This window comes from Botryllus schlosseri, chromosome 7 (assembly GCF_051294905.1).
Source record: "Botryllus schlosseri isolate E-star chromosome 7, Bs_hap1, whole genome shotgun sequence".
NCBI lineage: Eukaryota > Metazoa > Chordata > Ascidiacea > Stolidobranchia > Styelidae > Botryllus > Botryllus schlosseri.
The window spans coordinates 26,090,117-26,108,446 of NC_137242.1; the positions used below are offsets into that span (position 1 = coordinate 26,090,117).

The 18,330-nt window shown below is 39.4% G+C and overlaps 1 protein-coding gene and 2 long non-coding RNA genes across 4 annotated transcripts in view; 2 read left to right on the forward strand and 1 right to left on the reverse strand.

Annotated features, from left to right (window-relative positions):
• LOC145443175 (uncharacterized) overlaps positions 1–18,330 on the forward strand; it is a 132,498-nt gene that overhangs the window by 1,720 nt on the left and 112,448 nt on the right. For both annotated transcript variants that reach the window (XM_080321167.1, XM_080321166.1), the window contains exons 3-7: positions 3,212–3,381; positions 4,342–4,486; positions 13,420–13,604; positions 16,137–16,237; positions 16,311–16,423. In XM_080321167.1, coding sequence (XP_080177293.1) covers positions 3,212–3,381; positions 4,342–4,486; positions 13,420–13,604; positions 16,137–16,237; positions 16,311–16,423 — 714 coding nt within the window. The remainder of the gene's footprint in view (positions 1–3,211; positions 3,382–4,341; positions 4,487–13,419; positions 13,605–16,136; positions 16,238–16,310; positions 16,424–18,330) is intronic.
• On the forward strand, positions 9,592–10,104 carry LOC145443177 (uncharacterized). Its single transcript, XR_013916329.1, has 2 exons — positions 9,592–9,834; positions 9,906–10,104. It is a non-coding gene; the product is annotated as an uncharacterized LOC145443177 (long non-coding RNA).
• On the reverse strand, positions 11,394–13,139 carry LOC145443178 (uncharacterized). The gene is made up of 2 exons (XR_013916330.1): positions 11,618–13,139; positions 11,394–11,562 (listed from the first exon to the last, which is right to left on the reverse strand). It is a non-coding gene; the product is annotated as an uncharacterized LOC145443178 (long non-coding RNA).

Genomic DNA, 18,330 nt, shown 5'->3' on the forward strand with positions numbered 1-18,330 from the left:
GGACATCACATTTTCTTGTATTGATCTAAGGGTGAGCCCACTGAGATTTTGGCCATGGATTAGGACTACTTAGAGGTATCTGCTGCCAAGGTTTGAATCATGAATCACATGCTATCTATGTTTGGCTGTAAGAAGTTTATTGGCCATCAATTTTGACGAAATTGACCCCCTCCATTAATTTATCGATGTTGGGTCAAGTTTATCTGGTAGTGAAATGAATCCACCTTTTATAGAGACTACTTGTAGTACTGTTGCCTCATGAAAAAGAATTGGACATCCAGCAGCAACCCTTTTTCATCAATTACCATTTAAATCTTTTACTGCTTAGTGTCCAAAGTTACCCTCAAGTCCAAAGTTACCCCGGTTTACTGTACTTCACTAATTGGAATCGAATTAGATTTAGAGCAAATAAACCTTTCACTAATCTGATCAGAATTTGATTTCCGGCACTTTACTTTAATTAGTCTAATTAGATAACTAGAATTTCTCTGCGCAGAAGCCTGTCTAAATGTTTATTTACTGACGATAATCAGTGTAATTCAAACGATTTTACAATGAGTTTCATGCAATATCCATGTTCGAAATCAGAGCTGCATCAACATATAACTGAATGAAAGTAAGACACAACCTAAGAATGAATGTAGCAACATAAGATTTACAAATAATTATGCGACATAAAATAACCAACAGCTGATTCTTTTTCAACGCTTTATATAATGGCGAGAGGAGCCTAGGCTAGACAGAGTTGTAAGTACTGAGTTAAACAGGAGCTCGAAAATGAACAGTAAACACAATGACTTGAACTCAAACTCCAACCTTTGTACACGGACTTGGAATCGGACTTAACTCAATGGGTAATTGAAAATGACTCGACTTGGCTCGTGTCAAAACTATAAAAGTAGAATTCACTAGTGACTTGTGACCTTGTGACATGGTTGCCACCCTGATTTGCATAGTATTAGTAAATTAGATCAGTGGTTCTCAACCTTTTTCACCTCGCGGACCGGTAAAATTTCGAAAAATATATGGCGGACCGGTGTACTTTCAGAAATTGCAACCAACCCAAAATGTAAAGTATGAAGCCGTTTTTGCAAGTATATGGTGTTTACAGTCTTTCGCGCCGTATGCCGTGGATTTTACCGACTACACCAACTCGAATAATATTCTTCTCTTTGACAATATCGAGAGAAGAAGTGTTTCGGATTTGAACCAAACACCTTGTCGTGCTACCTTGGTGAAGGCTCATTGCCCACCACCACCAGGCGTAGGCTACTACGGATACAATAGGCCGAACGAAAACACATGACAACAGCTCTACCTGGCCAACGGCCATACACAAAACCAGTGCCGAAAAGGCACGTCGTCAGTCAACCCCCCGAATGACGTTGTTCTTGCCCCCTCCCCCTCCCCACAGTTAGATAGATGCTTTCACCAGTATGTGAGCACATCCATTCTACTTGGTGCTGGCTGAGAGTTTACGCAGCCTAAGCGCGCCAAGCGCGAAAATTTTCTATAATTCATGACCGAATCGGTCACTAATATTGGTGATTGCGTACATATTGCTATAATTTTTTTTTATCCTCAGAATTCTCAGATTCTCAGGTAGAGCTGAGTGAGGTGTGGTCTTGGAAAATTTAGGTCATGTAATCAAATTAAACATACTCGGGCTGAGCTGTTGCAATAATTACTTTGTTGCATGTCATTAATTCATTAGGGTGGAGTGAAAATGATTATTTTTAAATAGAAAAAACAGGGTTCTTAAATCCCGACAAATGACATAAAACTTCAATAAAAATTGACTTTAGGGGATTGCCCCCATTTTCCAGCCGGCAACCCCCAATTTATGCGCGCGAGGAGATAAAGTTGCCTATCTCGACAACCACTGGTTGTAGAGTCATGATATATAGCTCAAAAGCTGCAGAAACATATCTGTCTTAAGAAGAAAGTTTTCTCTATTGTGAACACAAAACGAGTTACAGCCCAAAAACACTAAAATTTTGAAGTGGGTAAATGGCGGGAGTAACTAAGTTACATATTAGTGTGACTTACACAAGAACAGCTGAATAAATCAATCTCATTATGCATTTATTCACTGCCAAATAACTTATATCCGTGGGATGGCTTTTTCCCAGTGGGGTACAGATTGCCAGGACAGCGAAATTCGGCTCCAGCCATTTAAGTGCCTATATGGACAATTTGACATATGTAGCCTATATCTCGGTTTTCGGACTACAAAGGGCAGTCGTTTCCGACCAAGGTTTTCTCGCCGTCAAATATGGCACACTTTTCGCAGTCCTATGTTAGCCTACACTTCAATTGGTGCGTCGTGGCGCGGCAATTGCTGACACCGGAAATGCCTAATCTTCTAAATCGTGCGTATTTCCTGGCTGAAAGGCACCCAATAATCAAGGTATTTGGTGACACAAAATCGGACAAAGCGTGAAAAAATTGAAAAAAAGTTGGATGAAGCTTCAGCTAAAATACGCTCGCATGTTGTCAAATGACACGGCTTGAACTTCAAGTCAAATGTTTCCGGCCTAATGTTACCTCACGAAGTTCTCAATCAGTCTAAATTTTGATGTTTTATTTATTTTATTAATGGACACGCCTTCAACATATTGCATGTTGAAATTAAGGTATAAAATTGAAAATTGCCCGGCGGACCGGCAGGAAAGACGTCGCGGACCGGCGGTTGAGAACCACTGAATTAGATCATCAAAACCGCCGGCCAATTCTGTTTATTTTAACCCCCTCAAAATATAGGTATTGTAATTTGACCTCCTAATAAGTTGTTATGCTGTGTTCGTTGCGATCTCTCATAAATGCATGCTGTAATGCATTAGTGGTCGACGGTTATTGAACAAACACATTTTATGCATTGTTTATCGTTCAATTCAATAACCACTGTAACAATGTATTTTCATCGAAAATTATACTTTCGATAATAATTACAAAGCACAAAGTGCTAAGCTACACACATTAGCTAAAATGAAATTATGATCAACCCATAACATTGTCACTAAGTGCAATGAAATAGGTATGGTTGAAATCATACCAAATCATCTTTATTTCAATGCAGGAAGCCCTAATTGTAATCAAATCTTGTGAGGTTTTGAACGGAAAAAATAATAATAAACTAACGAAATGTCTCTGTTTCTATGAAAATTCTACGATTCTATCAAAGCCAACACCGTGTTATGAAATGATACAGGCGGGTGGACAGCATGGTCCATATGGGGAGACTGCAACGCACCCAAATGCGGAATAGAGGGAGAAAGATCAAGAGGTAGAAGATGCAGGCAGAAAAGCTCAAGCACAGACTGTCAGGGTAGCAGTGTCGATGTTCAGAAGTGCGTTAGCGACAGCTGCTATGAATCGAAGGTATGTTCCTGTTATCCAGACTTGTACAAACTAGTGAATTTTCGAAATACGCAACCATGATTAAAAATAAAAATACTCATTTTCCAAAATCTGCTACTAGAACTAAAACTAGAACTACTCACTTTCAAGGCTTGCAACCAATGATCCCTCTAATTTGTCACAAGTCTGTGCGCACTCACCAACTCACTCCGCAGTATCTTCGACAACAGTGCGTAACGACTAAAAAAAGATCATCACTTCGTTTTTTTTTTTATGCGCGCTACACATTTTCCTGTGCGTGCAGCCGCTTTTGTTGATTTTATTTCTAATTCAGGTTGGATTTTTTCTTGTGCACAGCTTAGATTTTCTGTACGCAGAGACCGTGTCAGCACTGCGCAATTGCGCACGCGCGCATCTTAGAGGGGACGCTGCTTTCACCTAGAAGTAGAACTGTTCGCTTTTCAAAACTTGCAACTAGAACTAAACCTTCAGAAAAACGCGACTAACTAAATCACAACTAAGTAATAACAGATCTACGAATTACTGACTTGCAAATAAGTTAAGAAATATTTGAGGTAGAATTTCATTTCAAAATAACATATCAAGAGGATGGGTAAGTTTTCAAGTTTGTAATGGGAGAGTTTTCGACCCCAAAAATCCACCCCTGGCTACGCCACTGTTAGTAGTGATGACTCTGAGCTAGCAATGGATGCGAGATGATCTCATGAAAGAACACAGGTATCACGATTCACACCAAACGCCGAAACGCGTTTTCTAGCTGCGCGGCAACTAAATTTTTTTAAATGCGCAACTAGAACTAGAACTTTTCCCTTTTTTCAAAATCTGCAAGTCGAATTAGAACTAAAACTACTCGAAAAACTAGTTGATAGTTGACCCAACTAACTAGATTGGTAGATTGTACAAGTCTGCTGCTTGCAATTACCGCCAATTTTATAACTTGCTGTTGTTGTTCTGTGACAGTGCGGTTTCTATCAATTCGAATGCGTCTCGATGAATACCTCCCAACCCGGATGCTTTGCAAAGTCCCGGATATGCGACGGATTCAGCGAATGCCTTGGTGATTTTGATGAAAACGATTGCAAAATAGCAGGCGGGCCGAGTGATGGTATGATTTGATAACTAGTGTTATGTATCTGTAATTGTGCATTGTGTATCAGCTGTTTTTATGACATGTGCAGTAGGGTTGTTCAAAAATAACTTTTTTTTTCAAATTTCACTCGCTTAGTGATAAATTGTCAGGTTGCCTAAAAAACGCTACACACCAAATTTCAGTCAATTCAGACCAGTAAAGGCCGTGCCATCTTGAATTGAAATTTCGACCATTTTTGAATTTATAGTATTTACGGTGGCAACTTTTGACACTTCGATGTGACCAAACATCGTGTTCCAGGCATGCCTGAAGGGAAAGCGAGGCTTTTTTCACATGTTTACATCTTAATACCATTCTGTGATAGAGTTGAGATAATGAAACTCGTAATTAATGAAAAATTAATTTGACACTGATTTGCTGGAAATGAGTCAACGGAATTGAAATAGTCGCGTTTAAACGATGGTGATATATTAGCAAATAAAATACTTTTAAGGCTGCAATCGGGCATCATGAAGAGAAAATGAACTGACGCACAGGTAAAATACAGCAAAATATATTTCCTAGGTTAATATCGATACCCGAAAGTATCTTTTATCGTGTCGATGTAGATTTGATGCTGTTGCGTCTGTTTTCTTCGCAATGCATTATGATATTTGCTTTGCACGACTCCTATATACCTCTACAAGGCGAATTACGAATGCTGAGGCATTATTTTCAAATTTTAGCGGATCCGCATCATCATAGGCCATTTATATGTTCCGTAATGTACTCGCGCCAATGCACAATGGGATGTTTGAGGTATGTCATGTGACCAGTTGGATGATAATCTCGAGAGTGATTACATTTCTTGCTCATATCAATAAATCTTCTGAACCATTTCATATCATTCTCGAGATTTTGTGGTGAAAAAAGACCCGATGAAGAAAAGCGCTCGTAGGAATGGGAAGAACGAGAACTTGTCAAGGCATAAAGATCAACATTGAAAATGACCTGTGACATTGGGCAGTAGGCCGAGGTGGATGTCAGCTTAAGAGACCGCAGCTGTGCGACGTTCGGCATCCTATAATTATGCTATATATGTATAATTATGTTCATAACATCGCATGGTGTCTTATCGCATTGTACATTGTGTGTGCCTTGATCAGATAAAAATATAATCTCCTGATCCTGATTATTGATTATTGTCTTACCATACAATTGTCTTCACTTAGCCTAGTAATATGGCAATGCGCTTTATTGCACTACTGCAAATAGAACTTTTGATAGTGAAAGATCCCATAGACACTGGTCAACACATATTTTTAGGCAGACAAAGTAAGATTGGTTTTGGGGGTTCTGCAGGGCACTGATTCCGAATATGACCTTGTTTTTTTTCAAATTGCCTCTTGTTGTGGAGATAACCCATGGGGCTATTTTGACCAAAATCTCCCATTTTCGCGGTATTGACTAGATACAAAATAGGCTTAGTCATACTATAAAGTTTAGAAATTCAATCTACTTGTTATTTTTACACACAGAAGACCATTTTAAATCAAAATACAGCAACAGCACTATATTTAGGGGTAATAGATTTATCACAGTTACAGACTTTCACGGATATCATGTACATAAATAAACTCCAGTCATGTATATAATATTTACCTAGATACTCAAATAATGTGGCATTAATTCCATCAGTTTTTCGTCAGCCACCTATTATAAATTTGAAATAATCAGTTGGAATGCAATATTACTGATATATTTTAAATCGAAATTGTTTTTTGTACAATTTTCGCCTGTAAGCTATTTAGTGCAGTTTCTTGAAAGGTTCCGGAAATGGTCTGACATAATATGTGCAATGGTTCATCTCATCTGCCCTTGTATCTTTCGTTTGTTGTTCTGATGTCTTGGTAGAACCTCCCCCCTTGCTAATCAACAAGATGATAAGGAAATCTATCAAGATGACTGAACAGGAAGTGAGCCTTTATGCTCATGTTTGTGCTCAAGTGTTCGATATGCATATGCAGATACGAATTTTCGGACCAACTGTTTGTAGTTGGGTGCTTTGTGATCATCTAAAAAGTTTTATTCACTACATCTTAGGAGAAATCACATGCTTTGAACTCCTTCCTAATGTGAAATTGGAATCTTTCATCGGTATTCGAATAAACCGGATACCAGATTTAAGCTTTTCGTTTGACATGGTTACTAGGTATGCCCACTTTGTTAAATCAGTGGAAAATTATCCATTTACCAGTCAATAGAAATGAGACACATATGAGTATTGTAGTGAAGCCTTTCAAGGACAAATTTTATAGTTTTATACTCTTTAATTTTGGTAGAATGACCAATTGATACAGGGGAATATGAATTTCTGTTGTGCAAAAGTACGATTTTAGGCTTGACAAATTGCTTTTCTGATAAACAAATATTTTGCATCATGCCATGTTAATATTGATAGAATGACTGAGAATGACATGAGGGTTCTTCATAGTCAATTAACCATTTGGGCTCAGAATAAAATGAGAAAAAAACTACGATTTTCTTCCTACCAAGTGAAAAATTTAAGGGTGAATACAGTAAATTTGTGCTTTTTTAGGGGTATAAAAATATCTTCTGACAGAGAGCCAATCTGACAAAACTAATGTTATATTCATTATCAGCAACCTCAAAAACCCCAGAAACGGCTCTCATATGTTCTGCCTAAAAATTTTTTTTTCATTTTGTTGACCAGTGTAATTAATACGCTCTGTGAAGTTGGTATGTTACAATTTGGTTTCCCTGGCTTTTCGAGAAAATAAAAATGATATCTGAAGTACCATACCCCATACATGTCATTTATTTGGTGTGTAGACCATTTCCGATTGTAATCAGCAGCGTTTTTCTGGGCCGCTGACTAATGCTAATGCTTGTGCAACTGCGAGTTTGGAATCAGTAAAAGGTTAGAATCAATCGAAACGGAGTTTGTTCGGTTTTATTAGCAATATTTATTCGTTCGATAGCCTACACCACAAGATTGTGATCCAATGAAAAGATAAGGGGTAAGCAAACATTGCACAGTGAGTTCAACATGGCGTATCTAAGGGGTCGTTGTCTCAAATAACGAAACATGAGACCGGCATCGCTATCAACCTAATGATGACCTGAGATTCCTTGAACATCCAATCGCGGGATATTGGAGTTCTCTTGAGATAATAGTCTGGAGAATGATGTAGGGTCTCTGAAAGTCGACAAAATGTCTCGCGATTGGTAGTTCGCTTGCCAGAGGAATATAGACATTCTACCACATGATATCGGACAAATAAATGGCATAAAGCGTTGTGAAGACAACATCCACAAGCTTATTGGCTCTTATTACGTGAAATTCACACTGATGCGAAAGTCTGGGAAATATATTTTACCTGCTTGGCATTTTATTTACTCTTTATGGTCCCGGATTTTAGTGCTGAAAGTATTAACATGCGATGTATATCACCATCATTTTCACGGGGCTCTTTCAATGTAGTTCCATAGCTTTTCAGTGTCATATCCATTTTCATATATTCGCAATTTCATCATCCAAACTCTATCACAGGCCTTTATAAAGATGTAAACGCGTGAAAAAAGCATCATTCTCACTTCAGACATGCCTGGAACGAGATGTTTGGCTATACCGAAGTGTCAAAATTTGCTACCGTAAATACTATGAATTCAAAAATGGTCGAAATTTCAATTCAAAATTGCCGCCTTTACTGGTCGGAATTGGCTGAAATTTGGTGTGTAGCGTTTTTTTAGGCAACCTGACAATTTTATCACTAAGCGAGTGAAATTTGGAAAAAATGTTATTTTTGAACAACCCTAATGCGCAGCCCTGCTCCTGGGCGAATGTAAGGAATGTTGGCGTTGCTTACGATCACGAAAAATAGTTTGCACAACGATCCCTAGATTTAATAGAACACGAGGATCATACTCGGGGAAAATCTCGTCCTTAACTCATCCCTTGAAGCTTGAATCAGAATAAGCAAAGACCATGAATTTTGCCATTGGCAAACATTTGTTGGACAATCCTGTTTGTGCGAAAAATTATCGAGACGACAAATTTCACGTCGTGGGGAGAGGCCGTTTACACTTTCATTTTTGTACCTTGAAGTCGACTTTTATCAAAATACGCCGACAACCGAAGCAGTTTGTGTACCTTCTAAAATTAGTACATCGAGATTAAGCCATCTCTTCGCCCCAATTATTCAAAATTTCATGCCGATGACGTGTTATTTTGTGATACGATTGTTGATTTACAATGTTCTTTCTAATTCTCTACTAGTTGCTGACAAGGAACCCCGACTAGTATCAGCCTAAAATATTTCAAAATGAATTATTATTCAATTTTTATTGAAGTTCCGTACCTTCAAGAGTTTTGAAAATAGCCTATATACTTGAAATATGTTTATGTTACTCTATTTAACACCATCTATGCTTTGACTAGCTTATCACCTGATCGGTATTTGACAGGGTTGTAACCAAGTCACAAGTCAGGTCGAGTCATTGTCAACTCACCACCTAGTGCAAGTCTGGGAGCACAGGGCCGAGTCATAGGCCCGTATTCAAGAAACCTCACTCAGTACTCAAACTCACTTTGCGTCAAAATTGCGTAACAATCGGTATTCAGAGAGCGCAACTCAATAATGAGTTTGAGCACGGCTGGAGTCGGACTTCGCAGTCTGTCGAGCTCGACTTCGAGCTGTTTGGTATTCAGAGACGATGCGCGGTAGCTGACGAGCTGAGAATTTGGCAGTCGAGTGCGCGTTTTCCGAGTCGAGCCGGGGGCTGTCTCAAGGCTTTACTCGAACGCTTTGCACTGACTTTTCTGGTAGTATGCTGTGGGATGATGGGCTGTGCACATATATTAATCGTATTTATGATCTTAATGGTAAACTATACAGGTATAGTACATTGTAAAGTCCACAGAGTTCGATCATTTTCATGTAATATCTGGCTTTAATAAGCTGTATAATAGTGTACTGTATATCAATGAAATGGTAGTTGTAAAGTATGGCAGTGATGTGGTAGTATTCATACAAGCCTTGCTTTTTCGCAGTTTTCTCGATGTCTCTGCCACATGATAATGTTAGGAAAGCAAACTATATTGTTGGATTTCAACAGAAACATTTTTCCAGTTACAGTTACAGTTATGTCAAAATTAAGGTTTAGTTTGGCTGACAAGAGCCGTCTTATGACTCTTGTAAGCGCAAAGCTGGATGTACTTGAGGATAAAAGAAATGATGGAAATTCTATCCAAAGGAAAATGCTGCATGGGAAGATCTTGCCGTTCAATACAATTCCTTCCCGGATGCTCAAAAGGTATCATCCAAGCAGCTTAAAAAATGTTGGAATAACATGAAGGCGAGGTAAGATTTTTGATGAAATTCTAGGAATATGCCGAGGCCAGTTCTAATGCGTAGCGTATGCATTTCAACAGATCGAAAGAAGATATAACAGAGGAACGTGCCCACCTGGCTGCAACTGGCGGAGGTCCTGCAACCAAGGCAGTACCAGAGATGTCACAGATGATCCATAGCATGATACCGGAACTGCGGAACAATTCGAGCCACTCCAGAACGATTTTGATTCTGACCAAGTGGTGTTTATGGACGTTTCCGTAACATCGACATCTTCAGGTACGTTATTCCATAATAATGGACACTTCATTGATAAAAGCACCATATCAAGCAGTTATCCCCGCTATTAGTAGTCAACGGTATTCGCTGTTGATATTTGAGCATCGCTGTCTCTGGTTATGTAGGTTTTGCTGCGTGTTGGGTTACCGCTTAGCTGCGATTCCTGTACATACCAAATTTGTGCCATACCTCCAAAATCGCTCCGTATAATAACTGTAAAACCTTATATTCGCAAACCCGAAAGCTAACACTTACCAGAATTAGCACTGCGCATTGATTGATAGTCATGAGGACCATAGCCAGTCAATGGTGATCAGGGTCTGGGGCATATCCACGATGTGATGTTGACATCGATATTGTTTATTATTAATGAACGTTAACTAAAATCTGTGTAAATATATACAGATACATGACTAAAATTCTGAGCAAAGCTTTATAAGCATATATAAGTTATTTAGAATTTATACACATTTGCTATGCAATGAGTGCTTTCTATATCATATATCCCAATTTCAGATGTAAGTTTCACGACTGCAACTCCGGCTTCCAAGGCCGGTGGTGAAAGAAACGGAACAGACAGAGATGCCAAGAAAGAAACCAAAAAGAGCTGAAGTTAACAACTTCATATCGGATGCCATGTTCTTGGAGCATGAGTTGAAAGTGGAAAAGATTAAATTGGAAATTGACTGCTTGCAACAGCAAAGGCTCTTAGTAGAGAAGCAGCAGTCCGTTGCTGATCTGCAGTCGGTACTTGTGACCAAGCAGCTGTTGATAGCAGATGTAAGGCAAAAGCTTGAAGGCTTGCCTTCACCAGTCCCACTAGAAACTGGTCTACCTACTTTATAAAAGCTTTCAATTTAAGATTCATTGCTTCTGCTTGCAGCACCGTGATGCAAATATTTTTTTGTGCCATTTACCTGCGCATTATTGATGTTACTATGCTTGTACTTGCAGCAATGTGACATGAATGCTTTCCTTGTGCCATACCCGTTTAACTGTGGATTATTGATAGTTACTATGCTTGTACTTGCAGCAATGTGACACGAATGCTTTTCTTGTGCCATACCCTTTTAACCGTGCATTATTGATAGTTACTATGCCTCTAATTGCAGCACCGTGACATCAATACGTTTCTTTTGCTATGCCCGTTTAACTGCATAAGCCTTGACTTGCAACACCGCACCGTGATATTTATGCTTTTTTCGCTATGCCCATGTAACCGTGGATTATTGATAGTTACTGTTCCACTTCTTTTCTTTGTACCATTTCGTTCGGTTCCATACAAGTGATACCGCAGTTTCTTTATTTCTGATAACAAATTAAATTTCATTCGTAAAGTGGGTATCTACGATCCGTCGTCTCCGAGCTAGGCCTCTCAGGGAGCCTCGTACATCTCTTGGTGCCTCTACAACTTCTTATGGGATGACAGGGACATCAGTTTCATTGTTGATGATGCACCTAAATTTGAAGGGAGTTAAGCGCTTGATATTAAAAAAATCAAGAAATATATTACCTGTGCTTTCTGGCATAGTTGTATAACACTGCTGTTAACATCAATCACAGTCATGGATGTGTCGCCCGTAGACCCAGTGATAAGCAGGGGAACACGCTCTTCCACACTCCAAAAGTCCTCTCTATAGTTATTCTGGAGGATATTAGAACCTTGTTCAGCAGCTGTTTGTCGTAATATCGTGTGGCCTCATTGGCTGCGACTTGTGGGAATTTGATGTATGCTGAAGCTGAGCTTTTATGAGCTATGGCCATACTGCCCATTCTGTCCAGCTTCACCAATCCATTAACAAACGGTGAGCTGGGAGACATGTTCCAGTTCCCCAGCAACAACTTGAAAGCTTCCTGTGGCGTAAAAGCGCAAAACAACAAGGAACTTCAACAACGGGGGCAGGGGCAGGCCTTTGTTGGATGGGCTTGTAAGGTTATGTAGGATCTCCATAATCCACTAACACCGGCTTTCGTAAGCCTATAGCGATCAGAACACAGTTCCTCAGTGATGTATTCCACGGAATTATCAAAATCTGTAAGGTACTTCCGTACTTGCTGCAGCCTGTTTCCATTCACTTGCATGTAATATTCTAACATATCTATGTCAATAGCTATTTTATCTGAAAGGAATGAAACACGTACCGTATACCTATCTGCCAATATGGAATCGGTGTCTCGTGCACACCAAAGATTCTACTAACTGTCCTCACGGTGTGATACTGCACACCAAATATATTACGCTAAACGTACCGGGATTCCAACCCGGCATCTTAACAGCTCATACCGAGCGAGCGCACAGCGCACAGTTGCGAACGATGCCAGACGTGTCGAGTAAGACTCGAAACTGAGCAAAGCTAGAAAATGTCTTTGAATACCAAGGAGCTACTCCAATGGAGTTGAACTCCGCCTTTACTCCGTCGAGCAAGCCTTGAGTTTGAGTTCGAGGCGTCTCTTTGAATACGGGCCATAGTGTTGTGACTAGAGTCTGAGTCCAAATCACATTGTTCATTGTTCGTTATCGAGTTCAAATCAGGTTCAACTCACTTTTTTAAAACTCTTGAGCAATATCGAAAGCATCGCATTCATAATAATTATACTCATTTTCTGGCAATAACATGTGTATTCAAGTTTTTTAAAGTAGTGGTCAAAGTATTCACCGTCTGTACTCAAGTAGAAGTAGAAGTAGCTATTTACAAGTCGGCTTAAGTAAAAAGTAAACATTCAAGGCCAAGTCAAGTCGAGTCAAAAGTTCAAGTTGAGTCAATGAAAACTTGCGACTCGAGTCAAGTCGAGTCATCGTAAACTTGTGGCTCGAGTCAAGTCGAGTACCGGTAAATGAAAGCTTGTGACTCGAGTCAAGCTGAGTCAGAAAAAAACTTGGTACTCGACTCGAGTCAACTGAGACTTGAGTCATTACAACCTTGGTTCCGAGTCACAAGTCAATCTCACTTTTATAGTTTCGACTCGAGTCAAGTCGAGTTATTTTCAATTCACCACCTAGTGAAGTTCCAGTGCAAGTCAGTGAGCAAAGGGTCGAGTCAGGGTGTTGAGACTCGAGTCTGAGTTCAAGTCAAGTAGCAGTAGTCTAAAATCATAACCGCTTGAGGAAGAAATGCTAGCAAGCAAAATCTACTTGTAGTACAAAACTTAAAAAGAAAAAGTACGGCTGGGCTACTGACTCAAATATAAGTCGATTCAATACACAGAATGACTCAAGTCAAGTCTAGTCATTTTTTATTTTTAAGAAAATGACCTGAGTCAAGTCAGTTATGACTCAAGTTGGCTGCTATTTGAACGGAGACATTTATTGTGCAGACTTCTTCATTGCATCCCTTCCCATCTCTCGCCACTGCTTAAAAGTCATGCCAGACGATACCGTGGATTTCACGTGGGACTGTCCCAGTCGGAGTTACAAGGAGGCTTATTGGCAGCTCTGGAAATGGTACAAACGCCGCAACTTGATCAATATTGAGACTGGAAAATGCCTCGCTATTTCTGCTGTAAGTGAACTATCGTGTAGAACAGGGGTGGCCAACCTGCGGCAGTAAAGGGAAATTTGTGCGGCTGTGGACATGTGATTCAATTGGTATGTGTTGGCGGCCGTCATACAATTTGAATTTAATGACTTGACTCTCGATTTCTTGAAAGATTTTAAATAATCTTGATATTTTATTCACACTCTGTACCGGCATCGGTGAATCTGATCTCATGAGCTGAGAAATGGTAAATGTTTGATAGTAATATCTAAAATTACAAATAATAATGACAAAATTCATTGGGGAATCGGAAACTTTTTTCGCGCTTCGCCCGACTATAAACAGTACCTTAACATTACCAGTGACCACTCGAGATTTCGGTGCGTATAGTAAGCCTATATCGTTAAATAGATTAGTCCTGAGTTCACCGGAAATGGACATACACACTTTAATATCGGTATTTGGCGTCCAGCTCGTTCAATACGACTATGCCCTGGAATGCGGCCGTAGGCTACATGAGTACGGTAGTCGAAATGCTGCAGTGAATGGCAAAAAGGTTGGCCACCCCTGGTGTAGAAACATGTGATGAAAATATGTCAATATCAGACTTAGAGAATGTACCAAGGCTCCCCACAATCAAGAAAGCGTTGTTGGTCTAATTATATCGATTAAACGTACATTAGGGTGGTTCAAAAATAACCCTTTTTCCTGAATCTTGCAGGTTACTTGATTAAATCGTTAGGTTGCCTTAAAAAACGACGCACACCAAATTTGAATTCATTCCAACCAATATTCGCGGATTTCGTAGAGTTTGAAAATTTTGAATTTGCCTAAAAATGCAAAAAAAAAATTTTTCAAATTTTTCTGCCAACCCCATGAAATTGTTGCGCTGTCTTCGAAAACGATGCAAAACAAATTTGACTCAATTCGAAGCCGTAGAAGTGGAGTTATTTCAGTTTTTCTTTGATAATTCTGGGATTATCCTTGATTGGTGGATCATCTCAGAATTATCATCAAAAAACTTGAATAACTCCGCTTCTGCAGCTTGGAATTGAGTCAAATTTGTTTTCCATCGTTTTTGAAGACAGCGCAACAATTTCATAAGGTTGGAAGGAAAATTTGAAAAAAATTTTTTTTTGCATTTTTATGCAAATTCAAAATTTTCAAACTCTACGAAATCCGCGAATATTGGTTGGAATGAATTCAAATTTGGTGTGCGTCGTTTTTTAAGGCAACCTAACGATTTAATCAAGTAACCTGCAAGATTCAGGAAAAAAGGTTATTTTTGAACCACCCTAACGTACATTTAAAAGTTTGTCAGTAACGGTGAATATAATTTACTCAATTGCTCATATTGTTTAGTTGTTTCAGTTTGGCGCTTCAGTGACGCAAAATCGCATCTGTGGAAACCCGGATGTTGATTTGATGATAATTAATCAAATTCCGTTTACAGCTTAATCTCTTGCATACCTCACAGAGCATACGCGGGCCAACACCACATCACATGGCAATAGACCATCCTATATCGTCGTGACCAGCACTGTTACAGTAGCTGTTCTAGTGCTCTATAACTGTATGTCATCGGCTAAACTAAATCCCAATAACCCAAGGGAATGTTTTGTGGGTTTTGTATTTCCACACATCTTTTTTCACATCTGAAAACTTGAAATTCTCTCTAAAATTGCTCCAAAAAGCCTGACACTACTTATCAAACTACACCATCACATGTCGTAATGCATCTGTTCTCTCGGGTGGTGTCTCTATCTCATAATTTTGACGAATTATGCTTATTCTGTACTAAGTAGCCTACAACAACGGAGGAGATAGCATAGTGGGGAGCGTCTGCGCCATGCAAGCAGGCGGCCTGGGTTTGATTCTCGACGTAGGAGGTTATTCTGGACTCCTCTTCCCCAGTGTCGTTGTTCTTACGGCCACAAAAACGCCTAAAAAAAGACCCGAAATAGAAAGAGACAGAGCAAAAAATAGCTTCTAAAAACGGCCGATGAAGAAAGAATAATATCAAAGAAGACTGTGACATTGGGCACTAGGTCGAGGCCGATGCCAATTCAAGGGACCCCAACCGGTTGGTCGTTCGGCATCCCCCTATCTGTTCATTACATCGCATTGTGTGTCTTGGATATCGCATTGTACATAGTGTGTGTCTTGGGCAGATGAAAATATAATCTGACGATTGATTGATTGATTAAACAACAGTAGACTTTTTAGATGTGATGTTCTTTGAGCCAGTCGTAAATTGCTACAGTAGTTAATCACATTATGAGGATGTGTGTGCAATGTCCCATCGAATAGAGCCTACTTTGAAGGAATTGGAATGCCTCTATTATTGATGCTGCGGCCCGCGGCGTCATCAAAATCCAGAAAATTGGCCCGCCACCCCTAATGTATACAAACAATTGTTTTTTTTATTACTTTTCAAATCATCAGTTACTGAGTTCATTCACCAATATGCTGGTCTAATGACGTTTTTTTTACTACAAATCCTACAAAAACATTGACCTTGATTAACGACTGATTGTGTTGTTATGACTGTTGCAGGGCTCCGTTATTGTCAAAGAATGCAACAATACCGAGCTATCACAGGTCTGGAATTGCAATAACAAAGAGCTAGGTACGATGGACACCGCAACCACATTGAGGTATGACCCCTGCTAAACAGGATAGGTGAGCGACTGAGCACAACTGCTTTTTATTATCAATAATTTTGACCAGACATTTTGGTGTGAGCGTCGGCACACTCATAGTCACAGCGCTGCCCGCAGAATGGCATAGTGCCGAAGACGGAAAAAGTCTGTGCGAATACATGAATGCATGGACTGAGTGGAGTGAGTCGCATGTTCTTGGCAGTATTTATGGAGCTTCTTCAATATACAATTGAATAATGTATTCATATTGAAATAAATCCAAATATTTTTGACTGATACTCGAAATGAGGATACAATTTTACTTCAAATAATGATCCCCAATCCCAAGAAGCCTATATATTACGTTCTGAAAAATATTTTCTTGCGCAGCTACACCAGAACAGTGCCCGGCCATAGTAATCACTGGGGCAAGTTTTTGTTGCAGTCAAATCCGAGGAAAGCTGCACTTATTTTTCACAGAATTTGCACATAAAAAGTTTCAGTTATGGACAATTTCCTTGAAATTATTAGGGAATGAGATGCTAGAACCGATCCATATCCAAGGCACCGTAGCAAAACTCGACTTCAACAAAATCAATAGCTTGAAAAATTTGACCCGGCAAAAATATAATTTTCGGCGGTATAGCCTGCATGTACGACAAATCAGAAAGGACCTCAAATTTCAAAGACAGTGAAATAATAAAAATATCCATTTTCACAGAGTGCCAAATATTTTCAGCAAAAAGGTAGTTGCATGAAAAATCAAAATAAGTTGCGAAAATTTGCACGAAAACTAGAAAAAGTGGAAAAATGTTTCACGAAAAAAATGAAGAAAAGTTGCGAAAGGTTGCGATATTAGATTCCGGCCAACAGCTTAACCCTTTGCGACCGGCGGTCTAGTATACTAGACCGCGACTGTTTAACGCAGAGGAGTCGATATTTATTCCAAGATAGCTAGACCTGTATTGGTCATAAACGATTGCAATCGGTTTGTATGTATTGCTCTTATAAATCCGCATACATCAGACCATGTATAACCTAATGTGGCAATGTATATCCTGCTTGAAATGCAGATTGAACACGCAAAAATATTTCCCGCAAAATTGAATTTGTAATGATGTTCGCGTGAGTGACCGCCTGAAATATAAACCATTGTATCTTCCGTTCTAGACGTCATATAACCGATTACAGTTATCTTCTATGACTTGTTGTTGGTCATACTATTCTATGAAAGTCCTTATATCGAAGATTAGCAGTAGAAGATGTTTCAAATTGACGTGAAAGAAGCATACCTTATTACGTGAAAATCATGGCTGCGTAAGATGACCTGACTCGTTGCGGTTTCAAACAGATGTACAATTGCTTCAGGCAATAGCAAATTATACATATGGTTAGCCATTATCCTGGCATATTCATCAATATCCCTATCATGGAGCTTAGTTTTGTATGAGAAAGCCGACACCAGCCCTAACGCCGCACAAATAAGCGTGCGAGTTAGGCTATTTTTGTACCCGAGCCTGTGATAACAACATCATATAGAGGCAGTTATATATCTGTTTTAGATGGCACACAAAGTTACTGTTGGCTTTTATGACTACTGTTGATCATACATGGAACATTAGCGGTGTAGAATACAGTTCAAATTGATGCGAAATAAAGCAATGTATCACATGAAATGACTTCCCGAGCGTATATGGGCACTAGGCAGTGTGGAATAAGGCAATATGTGTATACTTACGGATCCCTTGCAGTTGCAAGTTACATATAACAAGCAACTGGGGTTGATAACACTTCAATAGCATGGAGATGTATGCTAACGGCAAAATTGCCAAGGCAGTTACTATGTTATGTCGAACTGGACGCGTGTTGCCTTCAGCGAGAATACGAGATTACGTAATCGATTACTCATCGGCGGCGGCCGCGTGATTGTGCTTATCATCTGTACCTTTCCAAGATCGTAGCGCTGGGCTATGAAGCGCTATAGTAGCATGTAATGTCTCGTTGGAACGTAGGGATTCATGCGGAAAGCAATCAGGTGGTCATATACTAAGAGAGGGCCTAGGTATGACGTCAGGAGATATAGAAGAACAAAATTGTATTTTATTTTC